General features: G+C 42.7%; 1 protein-coding gene across 1 annotated transcript; it reads left to right on the top strand.

The window, feature by feature from the left end:
• The first annotated feature begins 23646 nt into the window (after nucleotides 1-23646).
• LOC120663793 (protein TsetseEP-like) lies at nucleotides 23647-24928 on the top strand. The gene has a single exon (XM_039942701.1). The coding sequence runs from the start codon at nucleotides 23805-23807 to the stop codon at nucleotides 24726-24728; it is 924 nt and encodes a 307-aa protein (XP_039798635.1). The 5' UTR covers nucleotides 23647-23804; the 3' UTR covers nucleotides 24729-24928.
• Nucleotides 24929-25898: the final 970 nt, after the last annotated feature.

Below are 25898 nucleotides of genomic sequence, written 5' to 3'. Positions count from 1 at the left end.
ACTCCATCGATCTCGCCGTGTCAGTGTTCATAGATGCGTCGTCCTACCACCACTCCGTCCATCCATCCTTGACCATGACCTCTAGCTTAGCTTTTCTTCATTTCATCACCTGATCCTGCTGCTGCTACACTGATGAACCAGCACGCACTCGATCACACGCCTACTAGTTACGTACGAGTACTCCCTCCGTGCAATCCAGAGTTTGAAAAAAATCCTACAAAGAATGCAATTCTAAAGATTGAATCTTAATTATCTATCTAATTAAGCGGTCAGATTTGAATTGCACATCAAAACTAACCGTATGTGGCAAACAAATAAATGCATGAGAGTTTTATCCCGCCACCACTAATCTGTTTGAAAAAAAATTAAAATTATATTTTTCATGGAACGAAAGAAGTAGCTAGCTATGCCTGGCAAGAGAGGACGCAGGGCTGATCAAGTTCACTTTAGACTCAAGTCTACCAAGTTTTCAGATAATAAGCTTACATCATGCTCGTTAATTTGAGTTCGAGGAAAAGCCCGGACAGTAGCGTTGAGCGAGGGTTCGTGGGTTTCAATTTTCTGTCCTTCAGCACGTTTTTCCTATGGCACGGAGAGTTTGTTTTTAATTAATCCGATCCGTCAGCTAGAGCCATGATATTTTATACAGTTACAGTACAGTACAAAAAAGGGGATCTTCAGCAAACAAAAAAAGAGGGTTTTTTCGGGGATCTTCCGCAAACAAACAAAAAAGGAGGGTTTTTCCCCTTAGTTTTGATTTTTTATAAGAAATAAATCTAAATGCCACCTGTTCAACTAGATTTAATGAAACTTTGAATCAAATGCTGAGGTGCACAGCCCAGCCAGCGAGTTTCAGCTCAGCTGATCGGGCTGACAGACTTAGTTTGATGGCTGGGCTGATATCTCCTGGTTAATGGGCTTGATCCGGATAGCTAGGCGTTTTTTTATATTTTTATATTTTTTAAAATCGTTTTTTACAGAAATATATTTTCGATTTCAGAATTTACAGATTTATACCCCTGCCCCCGGGGGGCGGCAGGGGTATAAACCTGCCGCCCCCCTGCCGGGTGGTAGGGGCCTATATGCAATTAAAACTTGTGTTTTATCGCATGGGAGCCTCTACCGCCCGGCAGGGGGGCGGTAGGGGCCTCTATGCGATAAAACACAAATTTGCTATGTTTAATTGTAATACTTATATGTTTGCTATGTTTGATTGCAATGATTATATTTATTTATGAATCTTGAACCTAGTGTGGCTCTATGATATAATACCACATAAGATAAAATAAACGAAATATAAATAGAACGTTAAACAAAATACCACATAACATATTATATTGAACTTCCCGTGAAGCCACTTGTGTATGGAACCAAAACTCCTCTCTAGGGGTTTATTTAGACTGCACTGTCTTTGTTCCAATAATGATAGATTTACTCCATAAGAATCACGAGTAATTCTATAGAAATCACCGTAATGAACTTGAAACACCACCTTGCTCGACATATCTGGCCATCCAAAGACTTAATTAAAAAACACTAATTATAGAATTAAAAATACAAAAAAATAGAATGACAAAGTTGAGAAATATTGGTTACCTACGGTTCGGATCCAAAATCTGACAGGGCTTCGCTGTTGCAACTCCCTCCCTCACCCCACGTCTCTTTTTTCCCTCTATGGATGTTGTTTGATGCAAATGCAGGTGTGGGGGACCTGGGGGGACCTCGGCTTTTATATTGGGGGTGGGAGCCTGCCGCCCCCCCGCCGGGCGGTAGTGGCCTCCATGCGATAAAATAGAAGTTTTAATTACAGATAGGCCACTACCGCCCGGCAGGCGGCCGACCGGGCCGGCCGCCCGGCAGACGGGCGGCAGGCCCCCTGCCGCACCCCTGCTGGGCGGCAGGGTCCAAACCTGTAAATTGTGAAACCGAAAATATATTTCTGTAAAAAATGATTTTGAAAAATATAAAAATGAAAAAAATGCGATAGCTAGTGGGCTGTCCGATGCCAATGCAATCTACTGTGTACGTACTAGAAAACCTAGGGCGCGGCGTTGCCGCGCCAGGTTGGATTACGCACTGAATAATTTGTGAATATATGATTGGAAATACTAATTATACATCAAATTTAAGAGTTGTCATGGACTATAACTTCCATTCTCGTACAAGTTATAATAATGTATGGTATATATTTTGGGCTCTCTATTGTTGTGATACTACTATTTAAGTAGGATATTATTTTTGATATGTAAATAGAAACACAGACAACTAAATAGACAACTTCTCGAACCCATAGACAATACTATCTATCTGACTGTTTAACACTTTACATGCAATCCATGATCAATTATGAATACCATTTTTATATACCATTATGTTGCTATATTGTTTTCTTATTTGGAGGCTATCATTTACATGCAATCTATGATTAATTATGAATACCATTTCTATGTTGCTATATTATTTTCTTAGTTCGATACTATATAATAAATAGCTAGACACTATATTGTAAAATATTACTGTCGGTACCCCAGAACTGGGGTACCCCCTCTTGCTGTGTTTAGCCAAGAGCCTTGTGGTTATCCTTGACTACATCCAAACAGCCGGACCCCTGCGATCCAGAGCCCTGTTCACCTGACAACGGTCCCGGACCCGTCCCCCGGCTGGGGAAGGTCTGGGAGCACCACGTGTTCCGAAAGAAGCAGGCGCTCTGCCCAAACGGCCGGGGGCTCCGGACCTCCCGTAGAGGTCCGGACCCCCGTGGAGTCCCGGACCCCCCATGGGGTCCCGGACCCCTGTATAGTAACCGGACCCCCACACTAAGGGAAGGGATTGACACCCCGCCTCGGGGAGGTCCGGAGCTGCCACGTGTCTGCAAGCGCAGACACGTATGTAAGGCCGCTTGGTCTCCATACTAAGGTTCACCTACCACTACATTCATTGCGGTAGGTGAACGTCCGCATTGATATAGCAGAAGCTGAGGCAATTCTTTGACCAGGGGACACTATTGATCGCGTATTACCAAGACGTGTGGTGGAGCCGCTGGTGCCGCCCACGCCGCGCCTGTCAGTCTGCCATGACAGATGGACGCGACGGCTCGGCTTCACCCATTATGACGCCTACATAATAGCCTCAACAGGCCACGCCGCAAGCTACGTTTCCCCAACGGGCACCTTGCTGACGGGACAAGAGAAGACCTCCCTGAGTCAGAGGGGCAGCGGGGCATGGAAGCATATCGAAAAAAAGATTCACAACTACTGTAGACATTTAAGTACTCTGCACAGTATGCTACATAGTCACGTTGGGCCCACCTATCGGGGCCTCAACGACCAATGTATCCGCACCCCTTGATCTATAAAAGGGAGGGCGCCCGCTAGAAAGGGGCAGAGGCCAAAAAAAGGCCAAGGCCCGGCAGAGGATTGGTCCATATACAACCAAGAACAATACTTCTCCCAGTGGATGTAGGGTATTACGCTCCGGTGGCCCGAACCACTCTAAATCCGTGTGTTCTTGCGTTCTTGCCCGAAGCTAGATCGGCCTAATAGCTTAGCACTTCCCCGAGTACTCCCCCTCGGGGTAAAGGCGGGTGCGTTCCGCCACCCGGCTGTGGGTACCCCCAAAAGCCCACGACAATTACTATATAGCTTTTTGTTTAAAGACTATTTTGTAAATAACCAGGGTCTATATTGCAAAAATGTGAAAAATATCTCGTCTCTGCCTCATCTCTCTCGAACTCTCTCTCTCTGGCTCTCAATCTCTATCGCTCTCTTTGTCTCTCGCGGCGGCGACGGCCGTCCGCTTGCTTGCCTGCTCCGCCCACCCGCCCGCCTGCTCTGCCCTGCTCCAGCTGCCGGGCTGCTACGCTCGGCGTGGGAGCTGGCGGGTGTTGGTCGCAATCACTTCAGGGCCATCCGTTTGGGGGCTAGTTGATTCGGTGGGTGTATTTTACTCAATCCTTATCGGCTTTCGGGTTTTATGACTGGAAGCCAATCCGTGTGAATGTGCCAAGATTTGGGTGTAGGCATTCTTAGTGTCGACGAAAACCTGAATCTTTTAGCTTGATTTTGTGCGAAGTTGTGAGCTTTGTAATTGTAATGTGATGCTGTTACAATATGAAAGAATCTTGCCTGGCTGTGTGTTTGATTAAATTTTCGATTTGTTCTGAGCTAGTGGCAATCGCCATGAGGAGGCTGGCATCTGGTGATTCACAGGATGTCGGTTGGAGCTGTGCGAGCCACGGCTGCGCGTCCCCGCCAAGGCTATTCATCGCGCGCGCTACCAGGGGCGATTCAATCGCAGAAGCAGCTGCCCACGCGGCGGCCTGTCCGATTTGTTCTTTTATTTTTTTTTCTTTGGAAGCCTAATTATCCTTCCTGCCCATATTAAGGCCGCCTCCCTCGTCTTCTTCCTTCGTTTTCTCCGCCGTCGCTTTCATTCCTTTCCGCTGGTTCCTTTCCTAGGGTTTCATGAGGGGTTCTGCCGATTCGGATTTCTCCCTCTCATCACCTTAATTTGTTTGTTGATTGCTTCTAGTCTCCTTCGAAGGTTCATTTCATTTTGTCTGAAAGTGCCTGTTTTGTTTCCTTTCGCCCGTTTCCTTTCCCCTGGTTCCTTTTGCTTGTGATGGGTTTTGCACAAGCAGCGTGTTTCTTCTCCGGCCGGAGGCGCCACTGCACATTCCTTCCTCGACGGAAAGCAGGCAGGGCTTTGCTTGCTTCTTCCGTCCAGGTTGCCATGGCCACTTTCCCGGCACCAAGGCACCAGGCTTCTTGTCTGCTCTGCACATGTGTAGGCTAGAGTGAAGCCGAGCTCAAGTGCTAAGGATGCGAGTCCACTGATGATTTGGGCATATTCTGCAAGTTGCCTGTTTTGTTTCGTTTCATGAGCCCATTCTATCCTGTCGCTTAGTTTCAATTTGATTGATTAACTAGGCATGTTCAAACTATAGTATCTAAAACAATTCATAAAAATTTTCTGAATATTAATTTCTGTTTTGCAAACATAGAATTTTGTTTCCCTTAGTTCAAAACATTTCTCTTTGTTTCTTAAAATTACAACTTTTCCAATTGTTTCTTCAACATTTCAAAACATTCCAAATAGTTTGGAATTTATAGAAATGTTCTAAACTTCTACAAAAGTTTAGAAAGAAGTTTCTCTTGTTTGAGACATTTACGTTTAATCTTTTTTAAACAATTTGAATTGTTTGTCAAACATTTTTTGAAACTTTTTGGGTAAACATTTCTATGGACCACTCTGAATTTTTCTAAACACTTCTAAATTGTTCAGGAACATTTTCTATGTTTCGTAACATCTTAAAAAGTGCTATACACTTCTGGAAAGATTCTCCATTTACTCGGAACACTTTGAATTGTTCACAAACAAATTTGAAATTTTTTGGAACCTTTTTAAACAATTTGAATTGGTTGGTGAACATTTTTACAGAACTTTTTGAATTTGAATTGTTCCCAAACAAATTTGTTTAGGGAACATTTTTGTTTCCATTACAACACTTTGATTTCCATTGCAACACTTTTGAAAACATTTTAATGTTCCGGAACACTTTTGAAATGTCTCGAAAACAAATCTAAATGTTTCAGAACAATCTGAAAGTTTTCCGGAACATTTTTTACATGTTCACAAAACAAATCTGAAAGTTTTCCAAAACATCCAAATGTTTGGGAACAATCTACTAAACAAGTCAGAATGTTTCCGAACACATTTGAAGAAACGTCTTAATGTTTCGGAACACTTTTGAAATGTTCCGAAAGCAAATCTGAATGTTTCGGAACAATATGAAAGTTTCCAGAATATTTTTGAAATGTGCCCAGAACAAATCTAAATGTTTCGGAATAAACTGAAAGTTTCGAAACATTCCAATTTGAATGTTTCGGAACACTTTTTTGGAATAATCTCGAATGTTTCGAAACAAAAACAAAATGTTTCGGAATAATCCTAAAAGTTTCAAAACATTCTGAAAACAAAACAATCTACTATACAAGTATCATCTTTGTGTTCCCGAACACTTTTGAAATGTCCTGAAAATAAATCTGAATGTTTTCAGAACATTTTTGAAATGTTCCAAAAACAAATCTGAATGTTTCAGAACAATACTGAAAGTTTTGGAATATTATGAAAAGAAAACAATCTACTAAATAAGTCAGAATATTCCGGGAACACCTTACATCTGAATGTTCGGGAACACTTTTATTTTTTGAAATGTTTCCAAAACGAATCTGAATGTTTCGGAATAAGCTGAAAGTTTCAGATCATTCTAAAAACAAGACAATCTACTAAACAAGTCAGAATGTTTCGAAACACTTTTGAAAACATCTTAATGTTTCGGAACACTTTTTGAAATGTTCCGAAAACAAATTTTTGAAATGTTTTCAAACCAAATTTGAAAGTGTCCCGTAACAAATCTGCATGTTTCGAAATAAATTTAAAGTTTCGGAACATTAAGAAAACATGACAATAAACAAGTCAGAATGTTTCAGAATACTTTTGAAAACGTGTTAATGTTCCGGAACACTTTTGAAATGTCCCAAAAACAAATCTGAATGTTTCGGAAGAATATGAAAGTTTTCTAGAATATTTTTAAAATGTTCACAAAACAAATCTGAATGTTTCGGAATATTATGAAAACAGAACAATCTACTAAACAAATCAGAATGATCTGGGAACACCTTTTTCGAAAACATCTGAATGTTCGGGAACACTTTTTGAAATGTTTGGGAATAATCTGCTAAACAAGTCAAAATATTTCGGAACACTTTTCAAAAAATAGCTTAATGTTCCGGAACTCTTCTGCAATGTCTCGAAAACAAATCTGAATATTTCGGAACAATCTGAAATTTTTTCGAAACACTTTTGAAATGTCTCGAAAACGAATCCGAATGTTTCGGAATAAATTGAAAGTTTCATAACATTCCAAATTGTTCGAAGTTTTTAATGGTACAAATGTTTTTCAAAAGATGTTTAAACCTGGTCACGTGTTCCTAGTTTACTTTTCAAATTTCACGTTCCTCTAGAATATGTTTTGATCAAATAAAACATGATTTTTGTTTTTATTGAATTCGCTGTGGAATTGCTGAAACGATAAAACGGTGAAACGTTTAGCTCGTGGAATGTGAATGGCTGAAACGAAACATGAAATCGGGCCGCAGGGGGTCGGCCCCCTATAACGCACGTGGGACACGGGCATCGGGACGACGCACGGAACTCTTCTGCGATGGATCCAGCAAATTTCGCTTTAAGCGATGAATAGACCCCGTCCCGGCCCGGCGGCGCGCGGTGGCCTGGAGGCTGCCGCAGCGGCTCGGCGTGGCTTCCAGACGGCGCATGGCGTCCTCCTCCATTCTCATCGTCCGCGGCGGCCCAGCTTGTCGCGGCGCGGCGGCACGGGCGGCCCGGCGTGACCCCGTGGCTCGCACCGGGGAGGGAGGTCGGGTCGGAGGACGGAGGCGGCGCCCGGCCCGGTACCTTGCACGGGATCCTAGCTGTCGGTCGGATCCGCGGTGGCCGGTGCAAGGTACAGCGGCGTTGCTGCTCAGATAGGAGGACGGAGGCGGTGCGGAGCTCGCGAGCCCGCCCGCTGGCCCGATCCAACCGTCTGTTTTTTCGGGCGACGTGGTACGCTGTGCATCCGGAGAATGGCCAGGGGGCGGGACGTGGTTTCGTGTTTTAGAGATGGTATGTGTCATGTGTGACATGGCTGGCACGACGTCGTCTCCTCTCAACTTTTTTTTTGAGCATGTCTCCTCTCAACGTTCAAGCAGGCCGGCAGGCTGCATCACGTTTGCGATGAGTACTTCTTCCATCTCGCAAAGGCTGTTCATTTAGGTTATAGTAAAATCTACGTAATTAAAACAATATCAAATATCAAGAATTAATAGCATTGAGAAGGGCATAGAGCATATCAAATGTTTAAATAGATATTACTTTTCTGGTTCCAATGTATTTGCATTTATTAAAGATCTAGAGAACCAAATAAACAGCGTAGTCTCCAAATCACAACTACTATAGGTAATTAGGAGTAACATTATTATTTTTCACTACTAGTGATATGTCTGAAATTTTATAAATAAATAGTCTTTACGAGACTGGGGAGCAGTTGTTAATTAAAGGTTGGATCTATATCTCGATCTCTCCTTTCTCTACTACATGAAAATTCTTGAACTTCTGATTATTGGAGTTTTCATGTTCCTCCTTCAAAATAACAATAATTAAAAAAAGAGTCCTGATTAAAGTGCGCGCCTAATCCGGATAATGTAAAAAATCTGGGCCTCGAATTAGTAGCATCACCGAGCTTTTCTGTGATCGGTCCTGGGCCTGCAACCAGCCTGGTGTTTGTGGTGAACTAGTTTGTTCAAAATGTTATCTTATATTTCACAGGTTGTGGAATCGAGTGTCAGAAATGTTGAAATAGGCTGTATTGAATGTTGACTTTCTTTTTCTTTTTTTTTTTGCAAAATGTTGATCTGGGTCAATTAGACTGTTCGTTGGGTTTATGGGCTATGGACCTTTTGTCCGTGGGGCAAGCTGCGCTTGGCGTCTGATCTGAAGAAAAATGGGCCGTCCGCTTTCCTTTCTGAGATATACGCATAAGAGCCCCATCTGTGTCTTGGCCCATCTTTATGGATAGAGGAAGAATTTGCCCCATCTGCGGCAAGGCTACCTCTCCGCGTTTCCTCTCCTCCTCTCCACCATTTTCGGAGCTCCGCCAATGTTCGAGCGCGCAGCGTCGAGGCTCGCCTCGAGGTCAGGTCCAAGGTCTCTTTGGGCGGATCTGGCGCCATCTTGGCCGGATCTGCGCTAGCTGCCGCTTCCAGCCGCCTTGCTTGGCCTGCTGCTCCGGCGGGAGCGGGTCGGCCGGGCGCGGCTCGCAGCGCGACCTGCTGCTTCTGCACATGGTGGGGCAGAGTTTCGTCCCGCTGGAAGCTGCTATCTGCGTGCTGCTCCCGCGGCGCCGGCCTGCAGCTCACGCGGCAGCGGCCTACAGCAGCCCGGTGTCGGTGGCGGCGGCGGGGCGTCGGTGATGCAGATCCCAGGACGCGTCGCTGCGGTATGCGTGCTGCTCCCGCGGCGGCGGCCTGCTGCCTTGTGCTCCCATCCGTGGCGGCGGCCTGCTGCGGTCTGGGGTGCCTTGCTCGGTTGCGCATCCCACTCGTTTCTTCCGCAAGGTCAGCAATGGAGCGGATCCGACGCCGGCTACCGGGCATAGCTGCTCCTCCCCGTGTAAGGCCACATCCGGCCTGGAGAAGCTTGCTAAAGGCCCGATGGGCGGGTGTTCCGGGAGTCGCCGGCGAAAGCCATCATCTCTGGTTCCCAATAACCAATGACAATGACGACGCTTGCGGGCGCCGTTCCCCTTCATGGAGGCATTGTCTTGTGACTCCCGCACAATACCCATGATTGCTAGTGCGGTCCATGTTGGTGGCAGCTGCTACCGTGCAGCGAAAGCTCTGCGCCCGGTGTGCAGGGGGTGTCTCACCTTCGTACGATCTGCCAGGGTCCTCGACCAACCATGGGAGCTTGGTTCATCTGCTCTCTCCGTTGTGCTACGCGCTGGCTCTTGGTGATACCGGGTGGCTTTGTTCTTCTTCTGCGCACATTCTTTTGGAACTGCTGATACAGGTCGTAGGCTTGCATCTTGGCTCGGCGAGTGCCCTCATTTGGCGCCTCTACTCCGTCGATGGTCCTCTTGTTGATGGTGTCATCAAATCTTATGCCGAGTGGTGTTTCCATCTCTTCTGTCATTCCCCTGCGAGGCTTCCTCCCCTTGTATGGCGTTGGATGGCGATCGATGGAGCCCGGATGTGCTACGAAAGGTGTTACCATCAACTTCAAGGAGGGTCTTCGTGTCACGTGAGTCCTGGTTTGCACACCTTTTGCCATTTTTAGTCCCCACTCCATTGGCCTGACCCTCAGATGGAGGGTGACAGCGGAGCGGCGTAGCTACGAGAGATGGTTTGGAGGTGCAACGGCCATGGCTCTCTGGGCGAGTATGTTGTTCAATGGCGGCTCTAGTCAACGATTGGTGGTCGTTTCTTCGGCTTGTACCTTATCTTCTGGAAATGGGTGTGGTGTCAACGTCGTTCTTCGGCTTTGCGGCGTCAATGTTGTATCCGGGTGTATCTTTTCCTCTGTTTTATTGCTGAAAATCTTGTAATATTTTGACCTACCCAAGGTCCTTTAATGAAATTCAGGTGGGGACCACCCCCCGGTGACTCTAAAAAAATGTTTCATACCGCCATCATTTTATCCGTCTCGTCATCCTTTTTCTTTAAAAAATAACTTGTGTTGTCTTTAAAAATAACTTAGTACAATTACCAAGACTGAGAACTAGGCAACTGTACCTGTTGAGTTTTACAGAGATCAAACTTTTTTCTCGTCCCATGAAATTTTCTCATCTTTTCTCGCTATGTCAGCAAAATTAATGATGCAGCATAGAATTTAATACTACAAATTTCGTTGAGTCTGACCTTACTATCTACATGAAGTAGTCGTTTATACATTCGTGTCGAAGTTAAAAGAGTTTAACTGGTCGTAATTACATCTGATGGAGCCCGACTGACGCTCAAGTGACAAGAATATCCTGTCAGGCTTGACTTCACATTTACTCGGAGTAATTAGGACTCGGGCGTCTCCATCTCTTATTTTCGTTTTAATGAAAAAGCCTTTGGCATTTCTTCTTCCTCTTCAAGGGAAGGGAACTTGTTGCAGCGTCGCCATGATACATTAACTTTGACACGACAGCAAGGAACGACTCTCTTGACTGAATTAATTAAAGTGCACGCGTATCTCATTAAGCTAGGCTGCCCTAGCTAATCGTGTCATGTTGGACGCAACATGCCGCAGGTGATCAGGACTCATGACCATCGCAGCAGCGGCGATGGAGACGCTGAAGAGTTTCATCATGGAACGCTCGCGGCTGCTTCTTCCTGCCTTGCTTCCTTGCCCAACACAAGAGATGTCTATCTGTAACTCTCACGGAAGGAGAGAACGAAGTTTCGTCGTCATCAAATCCTAGTAAAACATGCATGTTCAACCGAGTTTAGACCGTCATGAGACAGGTTAGTTTTACCCTATTGATGATGGTGTCGTGATGGTAATTCAATCTAGTACGAGAGAAACCGTTGATTCACATAATTTGGTCATCGCACTTGGTTGAAAAACCAGTGGCGCGAAGTTACTGTGTGTCGGATTATGATTGAACATCTCTAAGTCAGAATCCAAACTAGCAATCGGCGTTTGTGCCCGCCGCTCACCCCAATCAACATTAGGGAGTTCGCGAATGGCCCGTGCTTTTGGCTCGGCCTGCCCGGCCGATGTGCTGTGGTAGGCCGCCTCGAAGCTTCCTTCCTCACGAGCGGTGGGCTGAATCCTTTGTAGACAACTTAAATACGTGACGAAGTATTGTAAGTGGCTGAGTGGTCTTGCTACCACGATTCACTAAGATTCAGCTCCGTGTGGCACGGATTCGTCCCTTTCTGGCTAGTTTAGTGAGCAGAGCTTAAGTGCTGAGCGTAAGGTTTTGTCTTGCTTTGCTTCCACTGTAAATAGATGGTGTTCTTTATAGTGTTGTACCTTTAGCCTTCTTTAACTTTTCTCATTCTATTTAATATAAGAGGCAACTCTCCTACTGGTTCGCAACCAAGTTCGAATTCTGTATCGTCAAAACGTATAGGTGCTCATATTTCCTCGGGTCCGTTCCTAATCCTAGCTATGTGCGCATCTGACTGCTAGAGAGAGAGAAAAAAATCTCCTTGTAATAACCTTTTACCCAAAAGAAGCCAGCAAAGATGATCAACTTGTTCAGCTGGCTGGTAGTGGCTACTGGTTGACGGATGGCTAGTGCTGATTTGGTGTGAGAGAAAAATACTGCTAGACCGAACAAGCTGGATATAGCTAATAGTTACAAAAACCTTGTACCTTTGAATAGTATATATCTTTTGTGTTTCTTCTTTTCTGTTTCAAGTGAAGCCAAGGAGGGTTTGAAAGGAAAGAGAAGGCGCGAGGAAAATGCCGGGCCGTAGGACTAGTAAGGCTAGTGGCTAGGGTGATGGGCACTGAAGTAGTGTGCATCTTGTTAGGCCATGTTTGGTTCCACATCACATCATAATTTCACAAAAAGACGAATGTCCGTATGGAGTACTAAATGAAGTCTATTTGTAAAACCTTTTCAGAGATGAGTGTAATTTTTCGAGACGAATCTAATGACTCAAGTTCCGTCTTGATTGGCTACAGTGATGCTACAGTGATCACGCTCAATTATTCACTAATCGTGCGGTCAAAGGCCTCATTAGGTAGAGCAAGTACTACAGTACCAAAGTTGTTGAGTTAATTTTATAATTAGATTTTATTTAATACCCTAAATTAATGGTCAAAGTACCAAAAAGCTTTCCTCAAAACTTTTTCACAACCCAACCAAACACGGCCTTAGCTCCTTAAACCTATACGGGCCGGAGGTGGTTGGTTGGTAGCTGTCAATGTCGGCGGAAAGAGTCATTGGAGATCCGTCTAGACAACGAAGCACCTTTGCCTTCTTCTTGCGGTGTGGCCGCCCGGATCCAAAGGAAAAGCGATGGCTTGATGCATAGCTGTGCAGTACGTGTATCGATCGTTTCTTCTTGTAATGTGTATTCTAGAAGTAACTGCTATAGTATATCTTCTTGTGATGCAGTTAAGTTGAGAGCTCCGGCCATAAAGATATGATGTAGTACTGTTTGGAATCATATGCTTAAACTTTGAATACCAGTAGATTTTTTCAAAATTTCGAGTATTTGGCTTGCATAAAGTTGTATATTTAAAACTTCCCTCCAAAAATAGTAAAACAAATTATCTGTCTTTATTTCTCCATCCATGCATGTACGCTATTTATATATTTCTCTGAATCAAATTAAGGCCATGTTTGGTTACTAGGATCCAAATTCTAGTATAGACCGAAATGAGCCGATGTTCCAAACGCGCGGGACCAAAATATTGGCCCATTCTAGAATTTTGGTTGGTTGAAATGAAGGAGGGGAGGTGCATCTAACAATTTTCGATGAAATTGTCTAGAATTTTGGATCAACCAAACACACAACGGCTAAAATTCTAGATTGGGCATCCAAAATTTTGGATCCAAAGTTTTGGAACCCAGTAATCAAACAGGGCCATCAGCTGTCGCTCCATCCTCCTATTAAAAAAAGAATTAGTTTCAAAAAATAAAAAAGGGAATAATGGTAGCTCCTGTACCCATTTCCATCGGGAATAATGAATGGATTGTTGCGGCCGTACCGTACTCCTCCCCAACCGCCGCCGCTGAGCGTGACGTGTGAACATGGTCGGGTCTCGTCGCGTCGCCTCCATCCCGCCGCGACAATGGCTGCAGATCAGAGAAGAGCAGCACCCCGCTGAAACTATTGGACAAAAGTGTTTGGCGATGATGGAATGAATAATTCGATTGATGTCTGTTGAGCGATGTCTGTACAATATATACGAGCCCAAGGTGCGTCTATTGGTGAAGAGGTGTCTTAAAACTATAGGGGACCATGTTCCCACGAGGAACCATTAACGGTTGCTAATGTCAGTCTTATCTAATTGATCACCTAATCTAACTAATTTTAACACTCCCCCTTGATCAATTGATTTTCTTGTGGTCTTGTAATCAATTTAATCCTCTTTTGGTCCTGTAATCAATCGAATAACTTGTAATCAATCTTATAACTTCTTGAAAACCCTATGGGAAAAATCAGGAGATGCGATATAATATATAACTCCCCAAAAACCTTTCAGGAAAAATGTGAGGAGATTCTTTGGAAAACACTGTGAGAAAAACCAAAGTAATTCCGCTATACTAGGCAAAACTCCTTAAAACCCTGTGGGAAAAATAAGGAGAAACACCATAATATACAATAACCAATGTCAGTAGACTCTTGAGATTACCCAAAATATTAGTCTAATAACACCTTGGCCCTATGGTCAATATGCTTCAAATATCATCTTCTAAAAACCTATATGGGAAAAATGGATGATAGGACATAATCTTGTGTTGATATTGCCTCATTAAAAACTTTATATGAGAAACCCAAAGGGAAAAACTCATACAAAGAAAAAAGTGCAATATTATGTTTTCAACAATTTATTAATCAGAGAGACGAGAGACTCACCCGTGAAACTAGCAAATCTTTTATATCAACATACTCAACATATATGAAATGTGGAGTATGGTAGACTTTGTGAAAATCTCAACGAGATTATCATAATACTTAGTTTACAAATGTTCATATTCCCATATGAGCTATGGAACAGAACCATCTTAATGCAAAATATTGCATTAAGTATAACTTGTTTCCATCTAAACAACACAAGCTGTATTACCTTTATAGATAATGTCCTTTAATTCAAAATAATCAATACCACATAATTTTAGTATGTGATATATCATTCTGCCAAGCTATTCACATTCATGTGTAGCCTTGTACAGTACAATGTCAGAATGTTAATGGAATTGACCATTAAATGTCTACTTAAAGACTATTATATAATGGTCTTTTCATATTCATGTAAAGCTTATTTCAATGATCAGGAATTTTAGGAATCTTATGGATAACCAGAATCATAATATCCATGTAATCAGATTATAAATTATACCAAGTCCGTATGTGCTATTTTAAGATATCAAAGATATTCTTAACTTCAATCTACCAACCTTAGGTAGAATAGCGTTGCTATTAGATAGCAAATTATTACAAAGACAATATCCGGTCGGGAACTTTTGAAATATATGTATTAGCGCATAAATAACACTGTGATAATGGACCACATGTCCCATTATCTTAATTCAATCACTATGGTATAAAACAATCTACTCTCATGTCTTTCTCTATCATGAGGTAGAGCCACCATAGGATTACCTTTCATATTGAATGACTCAATATGATGTGGATATAGATAGCTTTACTATAAAAACCTGGGAGAAGATACTTGGATCCTAAACACAAAATAAAATTTTGGTTTAGACCGTTATCTTCCATCTCTAAACTCCGTCTTTAGATTACAACATTTTCTTGATAAGTGTTCATTACCAATGATGTCAAGATTATTGACAATCATTCAATACCAAGAAATCCAACCAAGGACTCCGAAATGAACACCACGTGTAATCAATCTTGTATCCTTCAATATAAGAAATGCATACAAAGTTGATTGTACCAAAATCAACTTAATTGCTTTAAGCCATATATTGACTTATGCAATACACGATATATGTTGCGATTTTATATATAAGTATTGGATATGTAAACTCCTTCCCGGAAGTTTCACAATATACCAAATCAAGTGATCATATGTAATCACTATATCTATCAACAATCAACTGTAAAGATAGATGCTTTTGTACTGCTAGTCAAAAAGATAGTATCGGAAATTTATAACTTACTATGGAGAATGACCTGTATTGAAAATCAATGCTCCGGGCTTTGCATAAACCCCTTGTGCTACTAGTCTTGCTTTAATCTCACCACCTCTTTGTTCTCAATCCATTCTAGGATGAAAACACTTTTATACCCACAGTAAAGGTACGACTAGGTGTTGGCTTTACTACCAAAAACACCTCTCTTCTGGTGAGCAAGACTATCTCTGTATGTATAACTTTACTCGAAAAGTTACAGTAAGAGTGACAAAGCACTCTGTCATGGTCTTATTAACTGGATAACTTTGAATAATGTATACAATTTATCCAGAGAAGTATGAGATGACTCATGTAGCCTTTATATAATATAATTCTCCGGTTATCAAAACTAAAAAAATGAACCTTGAATGACTCATCGTGACTTCCTTAAACGAGAGTCAGGGCCTTCTGATATCCCAGCATCAGTATTTTGGTGCACCTCTGAGCTGGGTTGTGGATTATAAATATCCACATGACATAAAATGTCCTCTAGGTTTCTTTCAACCAAAGATTGAGTTGCATTTACTACTTTAGAAGAAAAGTCTTCTATTGCTAGCATGAATAATCATATTTTATGGCCATACTTCTCTCCCTCTTATTTACAATTGGGAGTTGAGTGGTTTTACATAGTACCACTACTCTTTCTAGCACATACTTGTATCAAATTAATGATTAGTAATGCATGGGGCAGTTTATTTGCAATACTATGCAAATCAATAATTCATTGAACTCAAAGTTCAGTTAATTTAGTACGTGATCCTGAACTTGAAATACTTCATGCATTCAAATAGTTTCCAGGCATTATATTTGGTACTTCTAATCTCCCCCTAATGCCTGGAAAAGTTTATTTATACTAAAATTCAGCATACAAGTTGTAAATAGATCCTCTTTAAGAAATCTAGATACTGAACAATCGACAGAGATTTGAAATCTCAGATGATCCCCAATTTCCTGTGTGAACCCATCATGGTATGCTGCGGTGGTGAGAGTGGTATGTATACAACATAACTTAATCTTACGCAAATAGGAAATTTTCGTATATTTCCACGTACTATATGCCTATGGGGGATATGCAGTTAATCATAAGTCAGGAGTGTGTAAGTCCACCCGACTCCAACATGAAGTTGGCAATAGCAATTTACTAATAATGGTCCTGCTATGACTTAATGTCATACTTATAGATTCCAATTTACCTTTTGGATATGTTACTAAACTTTTGTTATACAAAACAATCATCATTGTAGGTACAAAAGTTCAGTAGTGTTTGTGATAATGCTCATAACAAGAGGCATTATCTACCAAGTGCATGGCTGAGTGTGTAAACTTTACACACTGTAAATTATCTCATAGATGTATCTACAACCATGAAATGCATGAACTGTTCATACGATCTTTGTATCGGACCCATACATATTCTTTTGAATATGATCAAGGAATCTAAAATAGTCAATCTGATTTTAAGATAAGATGGTCTTAAAATATGTGTCCCTATGGTACTTACCGTATCCATACTGTGGGAATAACATGACCAAAAGAATTGCTATTAATTTTTCACGCATCTCTTTGGATGGGCAAGTTGATCATTCCAAATCTTGAATGGATTAACAATGTGAAAAATTTATATACGCAACATATTGTACGGGATGGTTGTATGCCATATCGAAAGTTGTCTTTTTGTGTTTCCCTAAAAACACATGTGGATATCTCTACACTTTAGTAAAATATGAGTTGAATTAGGACATAATTAAATGTCCTTAATTATTTACTCATATCCTTAGGAAGAATGATAGTGGAGAAGAGTCGACCAAACTATCATTGTATCACATCAGCGATAGCCAAAATTATTCCCTCTTCTTTTCATAAGAACCAGGAATATTTTCCTTCCGTAATTATAGAGTTTGTGGTACAAATTATCCACTAGGCACATATCATTCCAAATTAACGTGATTAAGTGTTTGGCGATGATGGAATGAATGATTCGATTGATGTCTGTTGAACGATGTCTGTACAATATATACAAGCCCAAGGGGCGTCTATTGGTGAAGAGGTGTCTCTACGGTGAAACTATGTACGGTGAAACTATGGGGGAACCATGTCCCCACGGGGAACCATTAGCGGTTGCTAATGTTAGTCTTATCTAATTGATCACCTAATCTAACTAATCCTAACAGAAACCTCGAGCTAACAGGCGGCGACATTGTACTGCCTTTAAATATTCACGATAAAGTTGTACACAAGCAACTACGTACTACTGCACTTTGAGATGACGACGACGTCTACACAGTTATCAGCCTGAATAAAGTCTCCGATTAATTAGTCTTTAGACTTTCACTTTTTTAAAAAAGAAGTGTTTAGACTAAAACCATTTATAAACAGCCATTTAGAACTACACAAAACGAGTCTAAGTAGTAGTTCTACAAACGGAGGTTTTAAAGGCACGTTTTTCTCATAGTTTTAGTGTTTTACTACATACCTCAATTACTAGAGGAAGAACAAAAAAACACTAGATGAATTGACTACTCGTTCCATGTGCTCTCCTCATCTATCCCGCTCCTAGTACGCCTGCACTCCTGTGCCGGCAACACCATCCTAGCTCTGTGTGCTCCCCATCACCACCAATCCCACAATAATGCCGCGACCATCATCGCCATCATCTTCTTGCCCCCAGGATATATATGGTCCCATTATATTGGCTAGGAATTCATTTTAGTTTGCTTGCTTTCCCATCACGTGCAGAAACAGGCACACTAGCTAGTAGCTAGAGGGTCCGGCCGGTTCAGTAGTACGTACTTGAGTCTGATCCTGACACCAACAAATGTGATAAAGTGATCAAATAATTTGGCAACAACCAACAAATAATTTGGAAAATTTAGATAAAGTGATCAAATGTGTCAATTGTTTATCAAACATTGAGATTGATAAATAATACCAACTAGTGGGGTGCCTGTATGTGGTCAACTTTTGCTTAACATTTTTTTTTGATGCAATGGAAGTTAAGAACCAACCAACCAACCAACTGCGCGCTGACCCATTTGTTTTGTTGGAAATGGGCCAGGAGTCGACCTTGCTCGCTGGCCGGTGGCCGGCCAGGTAATAACTGATCATGGCCACACATGTATAGGAAAGATGGTACTGTACGTACAGTACACCCTGGTCAATAGTACTCGGTCGATCATGGCCAATAATCCCGGCCTTGTTGTCAAAGCAAAAGGAAGAAAAAAAATTAAAACCATGGCATCTACTAGCTGGGGCACGAAAGAAACTACCCTTGACTAAACTGCACGCGCATTGCCATTAAAGCTTAATTGAGCCACCAGGTGGCGATGGATGGATCGAGACCCCAGCTAGGTAGCCCCTGGCCAGCATGGAGGCCAGACCAAATGTTCATCACGGCTCACGGCTGCCTTCTTGATTCCTTGGTCGGATTATCAAGGCAAATTTGAGGATCTATGCATCTCTCTCTCTCTCTCTTTTTTTGCAGGTATCGATCTCTCTTTCTTTGCTAAAGTGACGAGCGCGTGACACATCATGCGGTGGTGGCCAAAAGGAAGAAATGAAAAGCAGGACAGGTGGGCCTACAGGGGCCCACGCACGGCCTTTTTGCTATCAGCGTGTAAATATGAACAGACCCCTGTAAGACTAGATGGCAACCGTGACTGCCAATCTTGGCTCGTCACGTCTTCGTGTTATCTATATATAAGAATTTACATGCTTGACTTACAAAGCATTCGGTTAGGAAGATAAGGATTACAATCTTGATCTAACAAACTCTATCTACCAAAATCCATCTCAACCGAATGCATATCTCAACCATGTACACGGCCAGGTCTATCGCCGTGGCACATGTGTGTTACACGTTACAATATATTTCCTAACACCCCCACTCAATCTATACCTGTGTTTTCTAAAAGGTTTAGATTGCTCTTGAATTCTTCAAACTTGTGACGCGGCAAAGCTTTGGTGAAACCATCAGCAATCTGATCTTCAGTTGAGACAAACCTGACATCCAATTGTTTTCTTGTTACTCTTTCTCTAACAAAATGGAAGTCAATCTCTATATGCTTAGGCTATCTCCAACCATTCCCCCCATCCAACTCCCCCCAAACGTACTATTTACTATATTTTACTACCTCCCTCCAAAAGATTCCAACCCCTATAACTCATTCTCTCCAACCATTCCCCCCATATCTATTTCCTCTATATACTATCACTTATTAACTAACTATTTATTTATCATTTTTGAATTTAAAAAAAATCATACAATATTTGTACTGTCATAATATGCATTATCATCATGTTACGGGGCTCAAACGAGATTAATATCATGAAGAAACGGTGTGATTAGAGATATAGGGGGAGTTGAAACTCACTCTATATATAGAGGGAGTTTCAACTCCCCCCGTATATAGGGGGAGCTGTGGGGGGAGCCGTTGGACCGCCCGCTCCCCCCAAAGCCCTCCCTACGTAGGGTGGGGGGGTGCTTTACGGTGAACCGTTGGAGCTAGCCTTAGCTCTTGCATGAAACACAGGATTGACCGACAAATACGTAGCTCCCAAGTTATCACACCAGAGACGAGGCCTGACTCTTAACTTGACACCAAGTTCACCAAGCAGCTGTTCTACCCACATCATCTCAGCTGTTGTGTTTGCCATTGACTTATACTCGGCTTCAGTACTTGACCTCGAAACAGTAGGCTATTTTCTTGCACTCCAGGACACTACATTCGATCCCAGAAAGACTACAAAGCCTCCAGTAGATCTTCAATCATCTCTGGATCCAGCCCAGTCTGCATCTGAGAAGCCATTTATGACCAATGGCGAGTTCCTTCGGATTAGCAACCCTGTTCCTTCCGAAAACTTCAGATATCTGATAATTCTCTTGACTGCTGACCAATGATGTGTAGTTGGAGCATGCAAATATTGGCATACTCTATTAACTGCAAACGCTAGATCTGGTCGAGTGAGAGTAATATACTGTAATGCACCAACCACGCTTCTGTACCTCGTGCTGTCAACAGGTCCTCACCTAACCCTACTGGGCTACTCATGCATCATACCCCGTGAAGGGAAGCTCGATCACTACTTGAGAGAAACCAGTGACATACGATCTAACTCCTGTTGTTTGGGATGAGGTCAATAGTCTATGATAATTAAAAAGGAAGTGCAGATTACACCTTTAAATTATTATAGAAGTCCGTTTTTCTATCCAACACTAAAAAATCTGAACAAGGTCCACCTAACTGTCGAAATCGGACAAGTTTGATCCTTAGCGTTATAATTTCAAAGATGGTTTTAATTTTGTGAAAATAAAAAAATAATCAAATATAAACTAAAAAAATAAGTAATTTATTTTAAATTAGAAAATATGAAACTAGCACAAAAAATTTTCTAAAAAATATAGTCTAATCTATTGGCACTCTACTTCTCTGTCATTTAGATCCAGTTTTTTAATATTAATATTATTTGTTTTGCTTGTAGTTATGCCTATTTTTTAATACATAAGATTCAAATAAATAGGTCATATTTTCAAAAAAAAGTACCCTTTCATATTTTTTATTTGAAATGAATTAGTTCTACTTTTTTAATCTAATCAGAATCTTTTATTTAAAAAAACAAAACCACCTTTGAAACCACTCTAAGCGTCAAATTTATCCGGTTTTGACAGTTGGATGGTCCTCGTTATCAAATTTTACTGTTAAAGGTTGAAAACTGAACTTTTGAGATAGTTCAAGAGTGCAAACTGGACCTTTTTCTAATAAAAAAAGGGTTATCCAGCTAGCTCAAGGCTTGAAGAGCCGGGCCAAACCTTCCATTACATATGTCTAATAATAAGCGGCTGGATATGTTTCTTTATTTAACTCAAGTCACTCTTAGAGCCTATTTGGATGAGTTTAAGTTGCGCTAAATTTTAGCACATATTAGCGCTCATGCACATACTAAAGTTTTAAAATCGTGCCTAAAGTTTAGCCTATCACATTAGCACTTTGTTTGGTTGAGGTTAGTGCTGAAATCTAGCACTTTCATCCATTAGCACTTAGATTCAAAAGATACCTTAACTAAAGAAAATGAACCGATGGCAAGTCGTTACTATGTCTGTAACAGTGGAGATCGGCGCAATAAAATTTTCCTGCAGTTTTCTGAAAGCTACCAGTGACAGCAGCACACTTCCATGACAGATGACACTGCTGTCTCGACTTCCATGACAGATGACACTGCTGTCTCGACTGCTTCCATTTCCCCTCCTTTTCATATCTCCTGCTGTTGGACAGAAAGATTACACCATTACAGTCAATTGATTGTACCAAAATTATATAAAAACTAAAGAAGCTTTTTTTTAGCTTGCGCGCATTACTATTTCTGAAACGGGGTGAGGAGATAACTAATTAACCAGGAGCAAACAAGGCTCGTGGAGAGAAGATAGAGCTGAAGCTGTGCAATGCTAGCGACGACAGGCCGGTGGTTGGAAGGTCGTTGTCGACGTTGTCGATCGGGTCGGCGGATGGGGGAAAGATCCATCGAGAAAAGGACATCTCTCTTCGTCGATCGGAACAAGCAACAGATCGGACGATGATGACGAATCCAATAATCCACCGATCCGTACGACGGGCACGACGCGTCAGCATGGTCGGGTCGCCACCGTACCCCCTGTCTTTCCACGACTGGGGATGCACAGCCACACATCGCTGATCCTATCGGACCGATCGTTCATGGACTTGAGATTTCAGAGCCATCTAAAATGAAACAGCCACATTGTCAACTGTTGAACAAGAGTCTAGACTCTAGAATCTTACAGAGATCAAAGTAAGTTTTACTGCCCTGGCAATAACCGGTGTGGACACAGTGCTGTCTGTTACGTTTTGCTCACGCAAAAAATCAAAGTCTCACCCTCACCTTCTTCCACAGCCTCACTACTCTTTCACACAGACACCAACACAACAACAACAATCTGACCTGCTGCAGCGACCATGCAACTTGTCACAGTGCCCTCTTCATCAGGCAATCCTGATCTTCTTCAACTCACGTGCAGCTTTATTTCAGCAGAAAACATTGGCTTGGTCATCGATCGGCACAAAATATCTCAGCTTTTCTTTTTCAAAGCAAAGAGAAGAACATGCATGTATGTACGCAGTTAATCGAGGAAGGCCATAGCATGTATCGATCATCTCTAGCGACACCGCAGGACGTCGTCATATACAAGCTGGATACTATCATGCATAGTACTATACTCCCTCCGTCCCAAATTATTAGTTATTTTAGTTTTTCTAAATTCATAGATGGGAGTGGGTACTTAATAAAGTTTATGCGTTCGGTCGGGTGTGATTAATTTGTAGTGACTAGCTACCATGACATGGCAGCATATATAGCAAGTGCTGGAAGCATAAACCCCTTTAAAAGTTAAAACTGGCACGCGCGGAAGAAAGCAAAAGTGAAAGTTACGTCCTACTGCTTACCTGCTGATGAAAAACAACCCTTGCTCGTGATCGGTTTTCTGAAGGCTCGAGAAAGCCATGGTGTCTGTTAGTTCCTACCAAACAATGCTTCAGGGGACCACAACTCTTCAGTTCAGTTCTAGCAAGTATTTACAGGCGTTCAAGCTCCATTAGCAGCATTTTACTAAGTGCTACGTTTAATTTATGAATTTCAGTTGCTAAACCCACCGAAACAGTTGTAGCATTTGTCCAGGAAAACATAGCTAAACACTTCGCTTTTAATTAACTCGTACTAAACATACTCTGTTTTGTTTCGCTCGGACGCTTGTTGCAGTGTGGATTGTGTTTTTGAACAGCTATATGTATCAATTGATATATAAGTTGGAATATGTTTAATATATTCCCAATTCTTAAAAAAATGTAGCAGAGAAAAGTGCGTCAGGCATCATTGTCTCAGTTACAGTTACAGACTTTGTTCCGCTGCTTGGGGCGACGCTCCTCAGATCTAAGTAAGCATTCACTACAGCAATCCAAGCTTTCCTTGGCAGCTTTTTACTTGCTAATAGCTTCGTTTAAATGACATTTCAGTTGCAATAACCAGAGCAGCCGTTTGAGTTTGAGACTAACTCTGGAACAAGCAGAAAGTAAAAGTGAAAGTGACGTGCTCCTGCTACCCGCTGAAAATAAAGCCGATACGCGTAGCATAATAAAGCAGCTAGGCAGGCAGCCATACACGCGTCCGGAGCTGCTTGGCTCACACCGGCTATAAATCCACACCAGGCAGAGACCTTCCCATTCATCAGCACACAGAGACACAGCAGCAGAGACCACTCGGTCACTAGCCTTGGCCCTTGGTCTCGCTCCAAAGAGAGGGAAAATTAAAGCAACAGATCGAGAGCAAGCAGCTGCAGCGAGCGAGCTTGCGGGAGCACGCAGCAGCCGCAATGGCGACGCGTCGCCTCTCCTTTCCCTGCTGCCTTCTCCTCGCCGTGCTCCTGTTGGGGGCCGTGGCGGCGGCCACCGCCTTCTTCGACGAAGTTGCTGCGGCTGCCGGCGTCGGGCTGGGTCACGGCGCGCGTTTCGCCCGCAAGCCTGGACGTGCTGCCGCCGAGAAGCCGCTGCCGGAGCCTCAGCCTCTGCCACACCCAAAGCCTGAACCCAAACCAGAGCCTAAACCAGAGCCCTTACCGCATCCGGAGCCCAAACCTGAACCCAAACCAGAGCCGGAACCAAAACCATTGCCACATCCTGAGCCAAAACCTGAGCCTCACCCTAAGCCCGTGCCCAAACCAGAACCCAAGCCAGAGCCTAAACCTGAACCTAAGCCGGAGCCAAAACCTGAACCAAAACCCCTACCCGAGCCTAAGCCGGAGCCCAAACCTGAGCCAAAGCCCGAACCAAAGCCTAAGCCGGAGCCCAAACCTGAGCCAAAGCCCGAACCAAAGCCAATGCCAGAACCCAAACCCGAGCCCAAGCCAGAGCCCAAACCTGACCCAAAACCAGAACCGAAACCAAAGCCAGAACCCAAGCCTGAGCCAAAGCCAGAACCAAAACCAGAACCAAAACCAAAGCCAGAGCCGAAGCCGGAACCTAAGCCCGAACCTGAGCCGAAGCCTGAGCCCAAACCGGAACCAAAGCCAGAACCTAAGCCTGAACCAAAACCGAAGCCTGAGCCGAAACCAGAACCTAAGCCTGAACCGAAGCCTGATCCCAAACCGGAACCAAAGCCGGAACCTAAGCCTGAGCCAAAGCCCGAACCAAAACCGAAGCCGGAGCCAAAGCCCGAACCAAAGCCTAAACCCGAGCCCATGCCTGAGCCCAAACCGAAGCCAGACCCACCTCACATCCCACCTGCAGCCGACAACTGACGAAGTGGCCGCTAGCTATTTTGTATGTTGTTGCAGAGTATAGTAGTATCTGAATAAAACCGGCCGGACCGGAGTTGCAGCATCTAGATTGGTGCTTGCTGCTGCTTGATGCACTTATTCTTTCTTTCCATTGTATTCAGCTCAGTACATTATCAGTGCAGCTTAATTTGTTCTTTGTACATGCGTGACTTGTTGCTACACATTTTTTGTGCCATGCTTGTTCTCTCGCTATCTTTGCATTTAGGCCTGACGGCTCTTTGTCCGTCACATGTTTCATGTTTGACGGCATCTGAAGGACAGAATGTACAGGTGCAGTACATGACTAGACACAAAGTTTATTCTGCTTTAGTACCAAAAAAGCAAAAAGGTGATAACAAATGAAAGAAACACGTGACCATGTCATTCGAGAAGAACTACTTGGACCGATTACAGCCCTAACTTTTATCTCTCTCGACTGTTTATAAAGTCGGCTAGTCAGTCAGTCCATCGATTTGATCTTTCAGCGTCGTCAAAGCAAGATCCACACCGGCAGCTGGTCTCACGCTCATTTTCTTAGAGCTGATGTGGCAATGCTGTACATAAATGCATGATGGCCTCGCAAGATGGATGGTGGATCAACATACTTCATTTTTCTTTCATCCTTTGATCCTTCAGTTTCTCAACTAATGCGAATGCGACAGGTGATTACAACATCAATATGGATATATATAGATCGTTCATCGTATCGATACATCAGGATGCCATGCCGATTAGTCTACCTCCATAAGAAACTTTGCTCCAATCCTCCTCTTCTTCTAGTCTAGCTAGTGAAAAGTATGTTGTGGTAATCTGTGGAGCATTCATGCCTACTTGAGTTGTTCCATCATGGTATTTTTTTAGATAATGGAATAGTCATATCCCGACCTCTATATACCAAGATATATCTAGCCGTTATTATAAAGTAAAAACCACCAGATTCAAACGAGAAAGGAAAACAGTTTTAAAAGCAAAGTCTATTTCTAAACTGCCACCCGTGCCTCGCGAAGATCTCCATGGCGGTTGATTCCAAGGCCCGACACGCTGTTACGATGGTGTCCCGATCCTCCTCCTTGTGAAGTATCGCCCACGTCCTTATCAAATGTGTGGCCCTGAAAAGTATCTGCAAACCAGTTCGCTTTTTAACATCATGAA

Source organism: Panicum virgatum, chromosome 3N (assembly GCF_016808335.1).
Source record: "Panicum virgatum strain AP13 chromosome 3N, P.virgatum_v5, whole genome shotgun sequence".
Taxonomy (NCBI): domain Eukaryota; kingdom Viridiplantae; phylum Streptophyta; class Magnoliopsida; order Poales; family Poaceae; genus Panicum; species Panicum virgatum.
The sequence above is the reverse complement of the archived record's forward strand: the minus strand, read 5'-3'. Positions and strand labels throughout refer to the sequence as shown.